The following is a 19,033-nucleotide window of genomic DNA, read 5'->3' as shown; positions in this document are numbered from 1 at the left end:
TGATGGATGAAATGCAAGTGTATCGAGGTGGAGAAAGAAAGAGGCTGAAGAGGTGTTGCCAATTATGGAAATAAAGTAGAGGGATTCAGAAAGTCAAGTGTAGAAATGGAAACAGTCAGAGGGAATGAAGAGTATTTGTGTCCTGATGGGATCTTTGTTGTATAATTTATGTCAACTCGATACCAGCGTAAGAAGGTGTAAAGTTAAATGAATGTTCATTAGGATATCTCAAAAATGAAACAGAAAAACAAAGGGGAAACCCTCTAGCTTCCTTGTGGATTACTATAACGATGACTATAAAAAAAAGATTATTTTTGTGTGTGCATTGGCGTGTGTGTGTGAGTGTGTATTTCAGCATGCTGAGGCACTGGGCTGACGTAACAGTCGGTTTAATCCCACGGCGTAAATCTCAGAAAACGAGCAGCAAAATGCAAAACTGAGAGCTCACAGCAGACCTAACCGCACAAACAAGAGAGTTTGTTGTACCAACACACAGATCCATGAACGCACACGCAAATTCACACAAGAACAGATACACAGTATATCTATGCTCACTGTCTTTCTACCTCCCTTTCCAACTGTTACTGTCTCTCCATCTCTTCTTCTGTTTATCTGTCTGTCTGTCTCCCCCTCCTATCCTCTCTAATTCCCAGCACTTTTCCCATTGGAGTGCTGTAAGAGGATGAGACCATTCCCTGGGAAAGCAATAAGAGGATGAATATGTGTGTGTAGGTGTGTTCGTATGTCTGTTTAAGTGTGTGTGTGTGTATATGCATACACATGCTTTTTTTTTTTTGGAAGTTGCACATGTTGCTCAGCCAATGTGCAACTGAATACAGGTGTGTTTATATGTAAAGTTGTATACATGTGAGAGTGAGAGTGTGTGTGTGTGTGTGTGTGTGTGTTTGTGTGTGTGTGTGTGTGTGTGTGTGTGCCTACATGCCCACAGGTCTGCCCTACATATGGAAAACCTCTTAATTCCCTGTCAAGAGGCTCTGAGAGTTGGAATACCATTAGAAATTCCTATGTGTCCTTCTTTTGTTCTTGAATCTCTCAATGTTTTCCTCCCCTCTAACTACACAGCGATCACTAGCAGTCATTAATCAGCCTCTCTCTCACAGAAGGAACAAAGAGAAGAAAGATGAAGGGGATGTGCAGCAGCAGAACTGCCTAATGATTTGATTTTTTGACTTTTTTTTTTTTTTTTCAAGCAGCCACTCATATGCTGAATTACTATAAGGATGGCTAGCATGGAACCAGAAGGAATTACTATCACCAGTCCTTTGAAAGTCATATGATTGATGCAAATTCAAATTCAAATTTTTGAATTTCCTTAAATCAGAAAAAATGGTATTTAAACCAGAAATACAGCACACTTAGTTGTGTAAGCAACACTATAGATTGTCACTTCCATGGGATTTTTAAGAGTTAAAGCTGTGGCTTTACCAAACCTTCTCAACCACAAAGAAAAGTTTTTTATTATAAACATTTGTGATAACTCCACATTCCTAGATTTAAAAAAAATCTCAAATATATGATTATATTTTTGAAATTAGTTGTATTTTGCAGAGACAGAATTATGATTCTCATTGTTCAGTAAATGAATGGGAGGACAGGCTGGGAATTGGACGGACTAGTCAAACCCACAACTGGCAGTTTTCTCCTGAGTTTCACAATGATCAACTAAAAGAAACAAGACAGCTGCAATTCTAAAACAAAGAATGTTTTTATTTTTATTTTTTCTTGTAGTTGTGTGGTCATGTATTTAGACAATACTTCATTATTGTACGTGGTGAAAAGCAACTCTTTGAGAAAACTCTCAGCAACAGGAAAACAGTTCATCTCTGAATACCTCTGTAAGTCTTTCTACTCAACTCTGACAAACATTCATGAGCGAAACCTTCTCATCAAGCTAAACATAGAGACCAGAGAGGAAACAATGAAAAAGCAGAGGCATGAAGAAGGAGAAAAGTAAAGTGTCAAAAAGACAGGAGCATGAGGAGGAAGAGAAGGAGACAGGGCAAAAGAACGAGACAGGTAGTGACAGAGAGACAGAAAGAGAGTGAAACACCTGTGAGTTGAATAAAGAATTCTTTGATATTGGGTAGTTTCAGTTCAGCAGGCTTTTGATCGACTGTCTTAGAGGACTTCACCCAAACTGACAACAGAAATTGAAAGTCAAGGTAGAGTTTCACTGGGGTTTAAAATGTGAAGACATAAACCTGACAGTTCTTTGATATGTGCGTGACACTTTTGACACCAAGGAAAAAACAGATCCAAGGCACTTTGCTTCATGAGCTCCTTCCTTTGTCAAAATCATAGAATAAGGGCTTGATGTTGTACAACAAAAGAATATCAATAACAATGATAAAAACGGTACTTTCATAAAATATATACATATCAAATTACTGAAAGGTGTTGGCCTTTTTTCTGACATATTACTTCACATTTGTGTATTTGTCATTTTAGCTGCCTTTAATAAAACCAAACTGCCAGGAGCTGTAGACCACTGTAGGTTAAACATCAACAAGAGGAGGGGTGATAAATGAAAGAAAAAAGAGTAACATAAAAAATGCAAATGCTTCCACACAGGTACTGCATGGTACAATTGAACAATTAACAACCATTCATGCTGTGTGGCATCATGTATAAAAATGCTGAGCAAGCCCGGTTTATTCTGATTTTGTATCAAGATGGTAAGAGGAAAAGATCTAAGTGACTTTGGAAGAGGGTTCATTGTTGGTACGGATGGCGAGAGCTTCAGTCACAAAGACTCCACTGGCTAGTGTTTCAGTAGGAACAGTGACAAAAGTGACACCTGCATTCAGTAAATAGGATCACAAATTGCGGTCGACAGCACACATTTGATGTGTGATACGTTTGCCTTAGTGCAATATGTAAGGAAAAACAAAAGAGAAACTCTTCCTGAAGTGACTTGGAAAAAATCACTTCAGAATCTAAGCTGTTCTGGCAGCAAATGGTGGTCCAACACCATACAAAGAAAACTTAAAGGAAAAAACAACATAAAGTGTCACCCCTCTGTAGTTCAGACCTGTCTGTATTACCAGCAGGACAGAGAGGACCAAGGGAATGTTATGATGACTTAAGTACCCACACTGCTATGCTGGTAAAGTTTTTATAGCAGCTGTTAACAAGAACAAGATTCATTAGCACAGATATCCAAAGTTACATTTTGAAACCCAGTTACAACAGACTGACTGTTTACTGTTTTCACATTTCAGCAACAGCGTCAAGAACAAGCAGCGTGTGTGCATGCATGTACTGTATGTGTGTGCTCAGTTGAGCACACACATACAGTATACTAATACACATTAAAAACAAATTTCTGTTAATCTCCTCCGTCTCCCTCTCTCCCTCCTTTTTTATCCATCCGTCATTACATATTTCCGTGTTTAATTACCAGCAGTCTTTTATTACAAAGCTATGAAAAGAGTCAAATTAATTTCCATAATTTCAACAATTAAATGCATTTATTCTGAGAGTAAATTAACATGATACTAAGAAACATTACACAGCTCCATATCCGCTCACAGACTGGAACAGACCCTGTTTATGAGTGCATGTACAGTATGAGCAAGTGTCTGTCTCAACACCTCTGTGTGTCAATGTGTGTCTGCAAGTGCAGATACATCCCAAATGCAAGAGTGATGAGTAAATTATGCTCCTACTGTGAGCGATTTGCTTTTCATGTATGACAAGAAATCTTTTATTACCATGATATATAAATGCCACACACATACACACACACTAAACCTGTCTTCTCTGCTGTCTGCTCTGCCCCAAACTGCTAATCTCTCCTCTCTTCACTCATCTTCTCCCTTCTTTCTTATTCCTCTCCTTTCTGCATCTTTCCTTCCCCTCTTCTCTCAGTTTCCCTCCTCTGCTCCCACCAAGTCTTTGATCTGCTCTCACTCACTGCAGGTGTACAATCCGCTAAAAATCAATTTAAAAACGGGCTGATTTGAGACATCTTGGGACACTCAGATATTTTGGCACGAAATGCCATTTAATCTATCCCTTTAAAATTTCTCTCGATGTAAACCACAAGGAATCGCTTCCTTAAGAGACAGCTGTGGTGTGAAGTGGGACACTGCAGGGGTTTGACCTCTGTTAAACGATCAGTTCAGGGTCTCTGTTCTCATACACCACACTCTAGCACTCTGACAGAAAGCAAGCAGCTGGATTCAGAAAGGGACAAAGTGACAGAGAGTGAAAGACAATGAGATTAAGTCACAAATGAGAGGGAGAATGAGGGTAGAGGAACAGACTGATAAGGAAGGAGAGCTACAAGAGATGAGAGGACAGTGGGGTTGTAGAAAATCGGCACAGATGCGTTCAGGTTCTGATCTGAATGTCACTGAAAGGCCCATTAGCGTTGTCACTAAGCCTTTCTTCTAACAGTGCTGAATGTTGTTAATGGCACTCTCAATATTAGCTACAGAAAAACCCGGCATACCGTTTTATTCACTGACAGTCACACACTCATATATAGATGCACCCACGCATGCACATAGCCATTCACATAAAGACATGCGCATGCGCCACATATCACCCCAGCTGCTATGCTGGAGTCATCCAAATATGGTAGGGCATATTTCCATGGCAACAGCAGGCAGAAGGGGTGCAGACTTGTGCGGGATGATCTCCAGAGAGAGGCTGCTTTTTGACTTTTGATTCAAACTATTCTCTTTCAATTCATTCAACGGTAAAGTGGCTTCTTCTGACAAAAAAAATCTGCCTCTTATGAACGCTACAACAGACAATACAACCATGGTTACATATTGGCTGCCGTGGCAATGCGACCACACTGCTGGACCTAATCTTTGCAAGATTTGCATACACTGGTATAAACCTATTATCAAGTTGTACACTTTGTATTTATACTTTCTAGACAATGTTTTAGCTGGTTTCATTTTTTTAACTACTTCTCCTCAGGGACATGTAAAGTACAGAGAGTGTTCTACTGTAATCGGTTGTGAAACAGCTGCAAATGACAAAAAACAGCCATTTATAAAGAGCACTGATGGAGTGGATGTACAGTAGCGGGTACAGTGATTGAGAGGGAAACATATCTCAAACTATACTGACTGACCATAAAATACAGTGATATTGTTGCTGTGAAGTCAACCACATGATAAGTCATAGCCATTATCACTGGCTGCCCTGCATGGTCTGGCTGGAAATTTATTGCGAGGAGGGACAGTGCATCAATGTTTTTTTGCGTGAGGATGTGTGTATGTGTGTTTAATTCCAGCTGCCTGAGCCATACATCTATACACTCGCTCCACAAACTAACGCATACTGTAGATTGTAGATTTATTGTGTGCAGTGCATACACACACACACACACACACACACACACACACACACACACACACACACACACACACACACACACACACACACACACACACACAGTCATTCTGTACTATGTCATTTAGACGAGTTAGGATTTGAACAACTAACAGCATTTGGCCATATTTTGCTACAGGACCATGCCAGATGCGTCATCAAAATCTGTGTGTTCGGACTTATGTAATATGTATTTCATGGGGTGGCATTTACGTATGGCTGCAAAATATGGGAAGAAGGAATGTAACATTTTACAAGTGGTGGCTCAAAACGCATTCATACATGTCTCTCATTAATATAAGCTCATCTGAATTTAAGAAAGGAAATGTTTCTTTCAGGACAAAAAAAAGAGGTATATTTAGAGAAAAACTAATGACATGAGAGCTTGTGCATTTGTGCTTGAAAGCGTGTGTGTGTGTGTGAATAAGTGCAGGGTGTGTTTGTGTGTCCCATGTGGCTATAGATATTTATCTCAGCCCAGCTATTCATTAATGGGTCTGTAGCCTGCTGGCACCATGAGGAATTATAGGACAGAAGCAATCGATACATTCAGGCTCCAAATCCAGACTGTGTGTGTGTGTGCGCGTGTGTGAGTGACATAGTTTTCTTATGATGTGTTAGTTAGCCCGAGGACCTTATGTGGGTTTTTAGGATTATTTCTAGAAGAACAACATAAAAAAATCTAAAACCAGAAAGGCACTGAAACTGAGCGACTGCTGAGGCTTTTTGAAATCGACAAAATGCAGTGGGCAATTTTGTGCAAATAGTCTAACCTCTAAAGATTTTACTACATGGCATAATCTTGGGTTTATGTGTTAATGTTAATATTGATGTAGTAATATGTGAATGTTATTATCACTGTTTCCAACTGTGGGTCCATATGCATCACTTATAAATGCACAATACATATATATATATAATAAAAATATATTTACTAAGAAAGTTGTTGAATTGATCAGTTCATCAGAAGTGAAATTTTTACATCAAAATTGAAAAACTGTGAATAGTGCAGGTACTCTTTGTCATGTCAGAGCCCAACCTAGAAGGAGAACAAACTTCAGAGGAAACAATGTAAGGGTGAGAGGTTGCTACCAATGTCTACATGAAGGTTACCTACATCAGCTATATATCAGGAGCAGGGTGTTGAAGGCATCAATATTCCAGACAATTAGAGAGTCAATGTGTTCATCTTATATTCCTATATGCCAGGCAGCAACATGAGTAACCTCAAACAGTAAAAATGCAGTCTTGAGCACCAGAAATCTTGCGATATTTCATTCTGATCTATTAAAGACCATGGTTATCTGCCACAGGTAACTCAATAATGTGCCTCATCATCATTTGTGAGTTCTTGTGGTAATGTAATTAACCCGGTGTTAAATGAGTGTCGGCCCAACTGAACTGATAAGAAGTTCCTTTCACAGTCCACCAGTGAGCAGGGTATCCACCCATGACCATCTCCAATTTAAAACTACAGTCCATTCATGATACAGACACTCACAAGGGCTGATATTCAATTAACCGACCTAATCGAAACAGACTGGTCAGAGACTACGGGATGTGCTGCAAAAAAAAAAAAAAAAAAAAAAAAAAAGGTTTTACAAGCCATTAAGTTTGATATTCAAATTTGGAAAACTGTTTTCTTTACAAAAGTGGAAAGACAAATGGTGCGAGAGCTTTAGTTGATTTACATGCAGTTTCACTGTTGGAACAAGTTGATTTGATTTAACATTGAACTCCATGTAACGTTTTATTTGGTTGAAGTTGTTAAAATGGGAATACAGACAAACTGCACTGGCTGTGTCAAATTTCAGAACCAGTGCATGTGTCCCATAACTGGTCTTTTCATCTTCTTTTTTATTTATTTATTTCTTTTAAACAAAGTAGTCTCTTTCTCTTTTCCATCTTATTTGGGAATTTGGGAGTCATTGTCACTGCTTATTTTACTATTGTCCTGAAGAGGAGTTAGAGTTATATGTATAACAGTGTCAAATATACACTATTAGTATATTAGTATTAGCATTATTAGTATATTAGTACATTATTAGAATTACACAAAATGAGTGTAGATAGTTATAACCTGACATGTTAGCCTTCCAGAGTCAATATGGGGAACGTTAGAGACTCGGTTTCTGTACCACGATGTTCATTTCTTTGGGGTCCCTCCTATAAAGGATGCCTCCTGCGTTTGTCTCTCCCCTTTTTAATATTTTAATATTTTATTTCCATATTTTAGCCTTTCTGTTAAATTATGTTGATAAGATTACTTGCCATCTTAAACATATTAAGTAGTAAGTCAACATATTCCTGTGTCATTTAAATTGTGTAGGAGCTCAAGTTACATAATCACGATTGACCAGAGGATTTTGTTATTAACCTCTTTTGTCAAAACAAATGGAGATGGCCTCCAAAGATATCCTGGCCTGGGCCTCTTCATCAAAACACAACGCACACAATACTAGACACAACCTGTTACACAGACAGCAATGAGCTCCACCAGAAGAGTGCACTGTGAGAGAGATTCCTATCATGCCCCTGATCCCACTTTCCATGCAGGCGCTTTGTATAACCAATAAGAGAAAGAAAGACAAACCAGTAGTGCAGAGACAAGGATGGGAACCCACACTGGCTTTTAACCAAGACCACAAACTGGGTTTACTGGAATGCACAGAATCTCTATTTGATTTACAGCTACCCTGCTAAGAAACAAACATCAGGTTTCTGAAGCAGTGAATTGGGTTTTTGCGCTCTTCTAACTCTGACTGAGAATTTTATTTCCTGCCTGACTTTCATCCACTTCAACACACTCGTATTTGGAGGCTCCCCTGGTCTCTTACTGCTAGCCATTGAGCAGCTCCACTGGGCAAGTTGGAGGTTAAGTGCTTTGCTCAAAGGCACATTTACAGCAGTTGTTAGAAGAGGGCAGAGCACTGTTGAGAGCTTCTCCTCTGTGCTGTAGCTTTGGGCCAGCACTCAAAACAGATGTGTTGCCATGTAAGAGTATTTGAACTGACACTATCCATCAAGGCCTTTGTATCACAAATAGTCACAGTTTAAAAACAACTTAATCCATGACAGGATATCAAAGTTATGAATGTTTCTGATCCATCCCTTTGATTCTACCAGGACAGGATTTCTCTCTGTTTTATCATCTTTCTCTCTCTGCTTCTACTTTTATCTCTAATGGCAAGGTAAACCCAGCGAAACAGGAAACACAGAAAATCTAATTTTGGTATGGTTCGAGATGTTACCTCAATCTCAGCAGGATGGCGACAATGATGATGATGATTATGATGATGATGTAAGATGAGTATGATGATAATGAACTTCATGGTGGTGATGACAACAAAAATGATTCTGGCAACGATTTGGTGACACAGCTCAGATCACTGGGGGAAGAGTAGAACAGAATTGAATAGAATTATATTTGTGGCATTTTGATGGTAATCACATGATAATGCTTCCAATCTATTCAAAGTCTATTTTGTTGTCTGCACATTGGCTGGCATAGGTGCTAAAATCATTATTCATCTTATGTTAATTACTCAGTTGGCATGGCAACCAAAACTCAAGGGGCCTAGAAGCAACTTTCAAATACACACATGCATAAATGCGCACATACATACATACACATGCACCGATGTAGATATAAATCCATTTGGAAGGTTATTTTCACAAGTGAATTGTAGGAGTAATTCATATAAGTGAGAGCAAAGCTTAACATGAAAACCACCTCCAAAATTCAAGAGTGTGTTTTTGTGAACACATAAAGGGCGTTAAAGTCTCCTGCTGTCTGAAGAACAGAAGTATATACTCTGTTTAGGAAGTATTCAATACCATTCAGTGTGCCTCTCTGTGTTTGTGATCCCAGGGGTGCTGCTCCACCATTTCACACAGGCTAGACAAAGATTTTGCAACTTTTGGTTCAATTAGTTAAATTGATGTGTGAATTAATTTTTATTTTTGAAAACAGTTTTCAAAAGAGACTCATTAAACACAAGTTAGACACCACCAGGCCTACTAATCACAGGATGAACTTTGCTGATGGTTCAGTGGTAATGTCAAGTCCTGGCTACCATTGTACTGTACAGCACACATGTACCAGGGTTTTCTGTAGTTGTTTATTGCAGTAATAGCAGAAGCAGATCACCTCCATTGAATTAATTAAATAAATTTTTCCACTAGCATCAAAAGAAAAAAATGCACATTTTAAGATAAACAGTTTAGTAATTAAATTGATCACAAAAGGAGAAATGTCTGTATCTATCCCACAGCTAAAGCTAATTACAGTGACTGGTCTATTAGGCTTATCATTCTTTTCCTTAACAGTAATTCACAAAAAAAAAATTTGTCACAAAAATAGTACAAATTAACAAATAACTCATTCGGGAAATATTTGAGGCAAACAGCTCAATCAGTCACAATCATCAGGGGATGTGTGCAGTATAACGTGGGACAATACAAGCAGCACTGCTGGTCAAACACCATGTTGAAGTTACTTATAACAATCACCAGCTGGGTAAACATTTTATGTAAATAACTGGGTTGAAATTAGTTTGAAGTAGATATTTACCAGCTGAGATCTTATTTTAATGCTAATAGCTTTCTTTTTATGACCATCAATAGCTCTCATAGGAGGGTTATTTTAGAGAAGAACACAGAGCTACAACTTTGCCTCTCGAACTTCTCTACAAAACATCCAATGAAATCCCCATGGATCACATAGTTTAAAAATAGCTGCTTGGCTTTATAACATGGAACACATTAGTTATAAAATTGTTGGGCTGCCCCGACCAAAGATTTTCCTAGACAACTAGCAGTCGTTAGTCCAAGCCAATAATCAACTCTTCGTCGCATGTTTATATTAATTTAATTATTTAAATATATATTTTTGGGAGGCATCAGAAAGTCAATGGCTGAGAAACAATGTTATAAGAAACATTGTTATTACAGAACAGAGAAATAAAAATCTGTAAAATGAGCCTTTAAAATATAGATTCTACAAGCGCACGCACAAGGTGAGCTACCTGTTACCGACACCGGCAAAAGCAGGATTCTGAATACGTTACAACAACCAACAACAGCACAATATAAAGAGAAATGCACATTGTGCACAAATGGTCAAACATACTTCCTTCCCGACCTATGTAATTACTATCTAATAACCACAGGGTAATTTGCAGGACACACAGGCAGAGACCAGTGTTCTTTGGAGAAACGCTGTATCGCCAAGCTCTATCAAACCTAACCCTAACACAAAAGAAATTAATTGTGTAGCTCCACTGACCTGCCGATGAGGAGGAACTCTCCTACCAGTCCCTGTCGCCTCATGGCCATGAGGATGTTGCGGACAGTCATGCCTTCACAGAAACACGCCACCACCCTGGCTTTGGGCAGGTGAGCCCTCAGTCTCTCCAGCAGCCGGTCAAAGCTCTGCTCTCCAGCATTGCTCCAGATTTTGCCTAGAGGAAAGTCAAATGCAAACTTGTTATGTGATTAACTGATATGTTTGGATCTCTGTTTCTTAATCCACTGAGGTGTTAACTTTCATTTGCTTTTGTGTTTCTGTTTTTTAATCTCATTTTGCTAAAGTATCAACCACCTGGCTACCACAGTGTGAAATGCAAGTCTTCCCATGAAAATAAAACCCAGAAACACGTCATCTTACAACCTGACCTTTAGCATAAAACATGTCTTCTTATTTAGTGCAGGTCTGCAAGCTGAGACTGCAATTAAATTCAAATTACCTTCAACACCATGGTGTCTGTGTTGACGAAATTAGATGTAAGAGGTAGCAATGGGGCCAAAACTATCCCTGACAGAGGAGCTGTTCCTAATGGTGAGCAGCACTTTCCTCTGGGTATAAAAATGCTGGCAGTTGTACATCTGCTTTTTATGCTTTTTTGTTTGAATCAACACTGAACTATACACCTACTAAAGCTCAATCCAGTTTTTACTGGACTAGAAGTTTCTATGATGCTTGGGATTGATTGAAATTAGTGAGGTTGTCTTGATCTGAGTCTCTTACCAGAGTGGGCGATACAGATGCCCTCCTTGGCCGCCATGTCCTTGAACGCTTCCATCCCACTTTCACCATAGTTGCCTGGAAATCAAAAGAAAGGGTAAGGACGGGAGAGTTTTTGATCAGTTCAATTGTGATTTTGCGACAGACAGATTTTTTGGTGTGAAATAAGGTTTAAGGAATGATCCCTTCTGGTTATCAAAACCATGCCCACTGCAGTAACCCACCTCTTACTGCACTAATCATTTAAAGCTCACATTTATGTCAGAGAAAGCGTCTCCCCACAGTGGCACCCGTTTCTTTGCCAGAGAAAGTGGGTGACCTGGAATTTATGCTAATGAAGGGTTCTACACACTGGCAAAGAATATGATAGGATTCCCCTCTTTAATTTCTCTTCTTCTCCTTTTTATCTCTTTCTCTTCTTCTATGTTAATTGAAGAAATGATCAAAAATCTCACTTTCTCCAGCATTTGTCTCTTTCTTCACTCAATGAGATTGTTATCTCTAATGTTTCCTCCTTTTTTAGTGTGTGTGTTATCAATAATGAATTGCAGCCTAATTAGACATCATTGATCTGTTCTCCACTTAAGTTGATAAAGAGAAAGAAGAAGAGGTCAAGTGAGAAAAAATGAGGGAAACAGTGTGAGATAGGGACAGAAATAAGGGAAAAGAGATGGCAAATGATGGCGGGAAAGGAAAGCATAGGAGGAGAAAAGGGGAAAAGAGAGGGAGAGGAAACGTACAGAGAAAGCAGAAGTGGTCCCACAATCCCTGACCGCTGCTGAATCTCAGTGTGCATGTGTATGTGTATGTGTGTATGTGTGTATGTGTGCACGTGCGTGTGTGTGTGTCTGTGTGCGTGTGTGTGCATGTGTATGTGTGTGTGTGCACGTGTGCGCGTGTGTGTGTGTGTGTGTGTATCAGGCCAATGATGAGTGTGGTGGAGCAAAGTGTAAAGTCCTGTAATTAGTGTCTCAGTGAGAGGAGTGGGAGACAGATGGTACAGACCGTCCTTCCCCTGCACGCGTGCGCACACACACACACACACACACGCACACCCACACACACACAGAATCATGCAAAAAACACACACATTCATACTGTTACCATCATCGAAATCGATAAAGCTTGTAACCTACTTCACTCTGGTCTCAACAGGGATTTATGTGTGAGACGTCGCTCTCTCTCTCTCTCTCTCTCACTCAGTAAGCTTGACATGCGTCTCTTTATTACTCCTTTTCAGTCTCTCCATGCTACTTAACATTACTAGCACATTTTCACACAAATACTCCCATCCCTCCCAAGTAAAAACCCACGCACACACACATTCATGAGTTTCAGATAGGCTTCAACCAAAAAAGACAACAGTAGGATCCAGTCTGTCTTCTCTCCCTTACAGCTGCACCCCAGATTAACTTGACTTTACAGGATAGCTTCAAGCAACACTGACATACCTGCATATTGAGGAATATAATGCTGTTTTGATGTTAGTATTGGTAAAAAAGGAAAAACATCATTGAATGGCCTAATCAGCTTTGACATGGACTGTGATCAAATACAGTACATAGAAATGCAAATAAGACGGAGGATTAATAGCCAATTATTACATTCAAAGCCAAACCACAGAAAATTCCCTCAAACTTCAGTTCTGTAAGTACAGTTCTGCACTTGATATTTGCACCCACTGCTTGCTTTAATTCACCTTACCCACCTACTCTTTACTGCCTCAATCATGCCTTTTATCCACCTACTTTACACTCTCTCTGATTTTATTTGGGCTTGATTTCTCTCAAGCACAAACACAGGCCAAGCCCACAACAGAAGTACACTCACACACAACTAGTAGCCATTAGCTCCATGGTGACCATCACGTTTTGGAGCATAGCCCCTCATATACCGTACATCTACCGCAAACTCCCTTCACACGTGTGGTAACTTTCCTTTGTTTCATCACCTCCCACTGTAAAAACCAACTGGGAGCACCGGCATAAAGATCACACGTTCACAGTTTCTGCCTGTTGTCCTTATACTCCGTTTACCCCTCTGTGCTTTTGTCACTTTTACCTCTTGCTGCTCTCAAAGCTGTATCTCTCTTTCATCCCTATATTTAAATCCATTTAATGATAAACAGAAAAGAACAAACACAGCTTAAAGTAAAAAAAAAATTGAGAAAAACATGAAAGATAAAAAAGGACAAAAAAAATCCTTCTCACTGTGCTCCTCTACCCTCTAACACTTTGATCTCTCCTCCTCATCTTGCTATTCATCTGACATATTACAATACATTACAACATGCAATCAAATGAAAAGCTGAAGGGTCCCTCGCCTCCTCCTCTAGCTACTTGCTTCTTCTACCCCCACTTTCTCAGCAGCAGGAAGACAACCAGTAAAATTTAAGCTACAGAGACAGGTGGTTCTGTGTTATTTCTCCTCTCGTTTCCTTCCCTCTCCCCTCCCTCTCACCCTTCTTCCATTACTCCTTCTCAATTACCATCCTCATCCTCTTGTCACTCTTATCAGCTCTATTACATGCAATTACATGTTCCCTGCCTTTCCCCTTTTGCCCCTCCTTGTGTGTTTCCTTTTTTCAAGCCTCATCCCCTCCTGTCACACCTTCACCCACAGAAAAACAACACGCGGTAAAAATTTAAACATTATTAAGTAAAAAGGCATCCTCCTGCCCTCTCCTTTTATTCCTCATGACCCCTCTTTCTGTGCCTCTTTCCAGTTTTTCTCAATCCTCACCAATGCCACCACTACCCCATATCACATCTGAAGTGTTGCAAACATCTGCAGCTAAATGTCAAGCATAGTAAAACCCTGAGGCAGACTGGCTCACTGACACTCATACTGTTGTCAAATACAGAGTTAGACAAGATTGCAGAATTACATGGCTGATACATGTCCAAAACCTTCTAACCCTCCATTCTTTTCAAAAGTACTAGAAAGTGTTGTGTCTCAGCAGCTTTCATCCCACATATTTAACAGTAATCTTTTTGCACCTTATTGTAAGGCTTTGATTTCAGGCCACCATGTCTTCAAATAATTCAAAAATGTTGCAGCAAAAATTTTAATCCAGAAAATTTGACCACATAACACCTATTTTAGCTTCCCTTCACTGGCTCCCTATCCACATCAGATCAGACTTTAAGTTGCTTCTAATGACATAAAAAAAAATTTAACTTGCAAGTTCCTTCATACCTGTCTGATCTCCTTAAACCTTAAATGCTATCCCATGCACTTCACTCTCAGAATGCAGGGCACCTTGTCTGGTGGCTGCAGGGCCTTCTACTATCGAGCCCCCTTCTTCTGGAAAAACCTCCCTGCTGAAGCGTTTAAATCAGAACAAAACTCATCTTAACACCTTAACTTTCAGTTAGTGGCTTATTCTTTGATTACTTCACACCTTGTGCCTGTTGCCATTCTCCTGTCAGCAAGTCAGTCTCAGTCTCAATGAATCTGTTAAACCTTGTACGTACAGTGTTGTCCTGATAACCACTACACTGCAACCCTCTGTTTGATAATTCACTCATGTACTTGGGTTTGATAAATCACTCAAGCACAAGTGTCCAGGCTGTGTGCCTATCTCCCTCTTCCTGTCCTCTCCCTTCACTCAGGCTCTCCATGCTGCACTATCTGTCATACTCAGACCTTCACTCTCCCCTGGCTCATTCCAGATGTTCTGGATCTGTATCTGGATCTTTATACTCCTATAGTCCCAGCCTTCCTGGTTTGTCTCTCTCCCTTGTGTTCATGTTGTTCTTGTCTCTGAGTCATGTGTATGTGTTTCTTTCTCCCAGACATGTGAAGGATGTGCACTTGGAAGTTGCTCAGTGTCCTCCCAGATCATATTCCTGCAGCTTGAACATAATGGCTAAATGTTTTGTTCAATAAAAGTTAATGCAGTGACTCACTCAATGACTGATGCAAATCTTACAAATGGGACACTTCTCTAGTCTGGTAAGACCAGTACAGTCTCCCAGGAGTTTATATAAGCTGGAGAAGATTGTATTCACAATCACTAATTTAATTTATATTCATATCCTAGTATGATCATTTTTTAATTTCCTGCAAGACATACCACAGGACACTAATGTCCATTAGGAGCTCAGTTCAAACCGCTAATTGAATGTTGTTAGGGGAAAAACTGGAAGACCTTAAGGGTTCACTAACCATTAGGACTTTCAGAGTCTAAGTCTTTTTAAAAATCAGCTGTTGGATATATTTTTATTAATTTAAAATTATATGTGCATGCCTATGTTACCCTATTTTTTGCAATGGAAATAGCTCCAGGCTACAGACAGGATGCATACTAGCAGTTTTATAACCATAACCATGGTTTTCTCCACAGTTTTCAGGTTATTCTACTGAGCAAACTCTGGATCTGACCATATAGCTGTCTGTGCCCAGAAGTCTGTGCCCAGAAATCTTACTTTATGGGATTCAAAGTGGCAAGTAGAAATTCCACATCCGGCTACAACCATTATTATTCAGTCCAGGTTAGGATAAAACCCACGTTAGGCTTCAGATTATGTCAATCCAAAAGAAAGTAGTATAAAAAAAACATTCTAAAGTTACGTTTTGTAACGTCCCTAAATTTCCTCTTCAAAGTTGATTGTTTGAAATACAACTCAGTACACAGCTGAGTTGTAAGCAGAAATTTTGAGATGCAGTGTCCTAACACTGCTTGAAATGCAAACATACAGACAAACTCACAAATATAAATCAGTGCAAATATTGTATTTATGCATATCCTCATATACAGGTTCGGTAAATGCATATCCGATATAATAAACAATTGCTCTGCACATATATTATCCCCAGACAGTGTATGTCTTTAACTTTTTTCTAACATGGCAACAGCTAAGACATTTCCTCCCATAATAAACTTACTAACATTAATGCCAATAAGAAATCTCTATTTAATAGTCCCTCATAGATATCATGGATAGAGCCTGGGCAGCAGGATCGTCGGAAAGCTATCCATCTCATGTTTTTTTTTTGTTTTTTTTTTGGGGGGGGGGGGCCTTTTCGATGCCTCTATTAGAGTAGCAGTGGGAGAGAAACTGGAAAGTTGGGGGTGGGGGTGGGGGGGTGACATGCAGCACACGAACCCAGGCCGCTGCAGTAAGGACTGAGTCCTAATGGTACGTGCTCTACCAGGTGAGCCACTGAGGCGCCCCAAGCAATCCATCTGATTTAACAGAAGCAGTTAAATGGATTCCCAGAACATGAGTTCTGAAACCTGAACACCAGCCAATTTGAGTGGCGGTAGTCCTGTGACCCAGAGTCGTTAAAACACAGAAGAGCTCGTGTTATGTAGACCCACCAGAAACTGGCCCATGACCCCCAATCTTCACCCTTATGCAACATTACCAGGTACGATGGCAAAAATGTGAGCAAATTCTGTCATTCTCCTCTTTCCTATTCATTATGCCTTTCTCTACACTGCCCTCCCCAACCCATCCCGCTTTCATCTTCCTCAATCCTGCAAAGGCCATCACAGTTAAATAGGCAAAGGGCATGTCAGGCTACAGAGACAGAGAGAAAGGGATGATGATAGAAAGAGGGGTGATGGGAAAGGAAAGGGAGAGAAAACAGATAGGATCAAAACAGTCAATAAAGACAAACAGGAGAAAGAAATGAGAGAAAGTGAGAAAGACCAAAAGGGAGTGAGACTAAAGAGGACTGGTGGAGAGAAGGTTGACATCTTGATTTATTGAGAGATTGATCAATTTCTGTTGGAGTGTGCTTGGGTGACACATGTCAAATTCCATGTCAATAAAACCCATTGAGCTGAATTGAATCAAACTGAACAGAGCGAAACAGAAAGAAATGAGTGAGAGAGAGAGAGAGAGAGAGAAAGAGTGAAACAAAGGAACACTAAATGCAATGTAGTGGTGGATGATCGTGTTGATTCTCTTTCATACAATACATTCTGAACAATTACAAATGCATCCATCTGTATGATTTATCACACTGTTCACAAACTGTATATATTACACAGAATATGCACACATTTGATCTGAAACGTAAAGTGCATATACATAAGCAATATATCAAGTGGATGATAGTGGATTGAAGGAAAATAGTAGGACAATGGACAACACCTCACTACCCCTTTGAAGTGCTTAGTGAAACAGAGGAGCACTGTAAGCTTCAGGCTGGTCTCCCTAAGGTGCTTTACAAAGCCCTTCTTCCACTATCTGTTAGACTTCACAACCGCTCCTCTGTGTGCTGAGGCATAGACTTCAGTGTGTTGGAATAACAGTGTTTCTGCTGCTATTCACCATATGAGTGATAAGCCCCATAGACATCAGCTAAATGACAGTATTAGTATCAAATATGTAGTATTCTATTATTTGCATATACACATATTTTTATGCAACTGACCTTTCAGTTCCGTTGATCCTGTTTTTAATAATGATTTTAATCGCATTTTATGTAACACAGATCATCTGGGTTGCACTGCAAAATATCTATGTCTGTCCGTCTGTCCGTCTGTCCGTCTGTCTGTCTATTGTGTCTGATTTGGCTAGTTCCTGTGGTAAATTACCCTTTGGCTTGGAAACAAAATAATTATGCAAAAATGATAAAATGAACTGATGATTATAGAACTATCCTACTATTCTGTCCTACCTACAATTAATCTTATACTGCTGCTGTGCCTATACTTTTATGGCTTATTCTATAAATTTAGCATTGGAAAAGATATCTGTGTATACAAACTGTAAGAACTTGACTATAACTCAATGTTTCTCTCTAGAAGTTAGATTTGCAAACACGGGCATTATGTCATGTCTCAGGACAGATGCTTCCATAAAACTTGACCCTGTTACGTTGCTTTGATGGTTGTAAGAACGTGCTTAGCTAGAGCGTTTCTACATGTCCATCTCACACCCCCAAGAAAGAGCAGTGGGCTGCGCATCGATTTTAGCATTGCGGCCACTGCTGTATTGAGATTCTGTCTAGCCTAGAGACCCTCAAATCTCCCAATGAGAAAGTAATACCCACAGTATTCTCCCCTCCAATAATATTATTTCATTACTTCAGTGTAATTACTGTGTGATATTACATGTATTATTCAGTTTCTTGCATATCAGTTTCCATCGTCTCTTGCCTCCAGATGCAAAATGTTAATGCAGAGAATTAATGAGTCTCAATAAACTTAAGACCCCATACCATCTTTTTCTGAATCGGCAACTCCTGTACGCTCTTATCTATCCCAAGCACTACACACAGACACACACACAGACACACACAGACACACACACACACCTTATACCCTGTCTTCTGTGGTTTTCTGCAACACAATCATTGCTTTGCCCATTCTCTCCTGTCCCTCATACCCCATTTTTCTTCCTCCATTTTCCTCAATAAACCCTTCATTTCCTCACATCCTCCTTCATTTTCCTCCGTGCCTTCTCCTTTCTCTCCACCTCTCTCCTTGTCCTCTCCTCCGTTCCTCTGATGCCTTTCCTATCGCTTGCCTCTCCGCCTTATCACTCTCTCTCTCTGTTCCTTTCACTTTCCCATCCCTTCCTAATTCTTTCCGTCTTCTCCCTGCCACCCTACCCCCCTCTGGCTCTCTGTGTCTGGGAGAGATTGTGTTTGAGAAGGCAGCAGCCGACCTTGAGG

At 39.8% G+C, this 19,033-nt stretch overlaps 1 protein-coding gene across 3 annotated transcripts in view; it reads right to left on the bottom strand.

The window, feature by feature from the left end:
* Positions 1 to 19,033, bottom strand: part of grm5b (glutamate receptor, metabotropic 5b) — a 71,510-nt gene that overhangs the window by 40,729 nt on the left and 11,748 nt on the right. For all 3 annotated transcript variants that reach the window (XM_056374084.1, XM_056374083.1, XM_056374082.1), the window contains exons 5-6: positions 11,402 to 11,476; positions 10,661 to 10,835 (exon numbers count right to left, since the gene is read on the bottom strand). In XM_056374084.1, coding sequence (XP_056230059.1) covers positions 10,661 to 10,835; positions 11,402 to 11,476 — 250 coding nt within the window. The remainder of the gene's footprint in view (positions 1 to 10,660; positions 10,836 to 11,401; positions 11,477 to 19,033) is intronic.

Source organism: Seriola aureovittata, chromosome 4, assembly GCF_021018895.1.
Source record: "Seriola aureovittata isolate HTS-2021-v1 ecotype China chromosome 4, ASM2101889v1, whole genome shotgun sequence".
Classification (NCBI taxonomy): Eukaryota; Metazoa; Chordata; class Actinopteri; order Carangiformes; family Carangidae; genus Seriola; species Seriola aureovittata.
The sequence above is the reverse complement of the archived record's forward strand: the minus strand, read 5'-3'. Positions and strand labels throughout refer to the sequence as shown.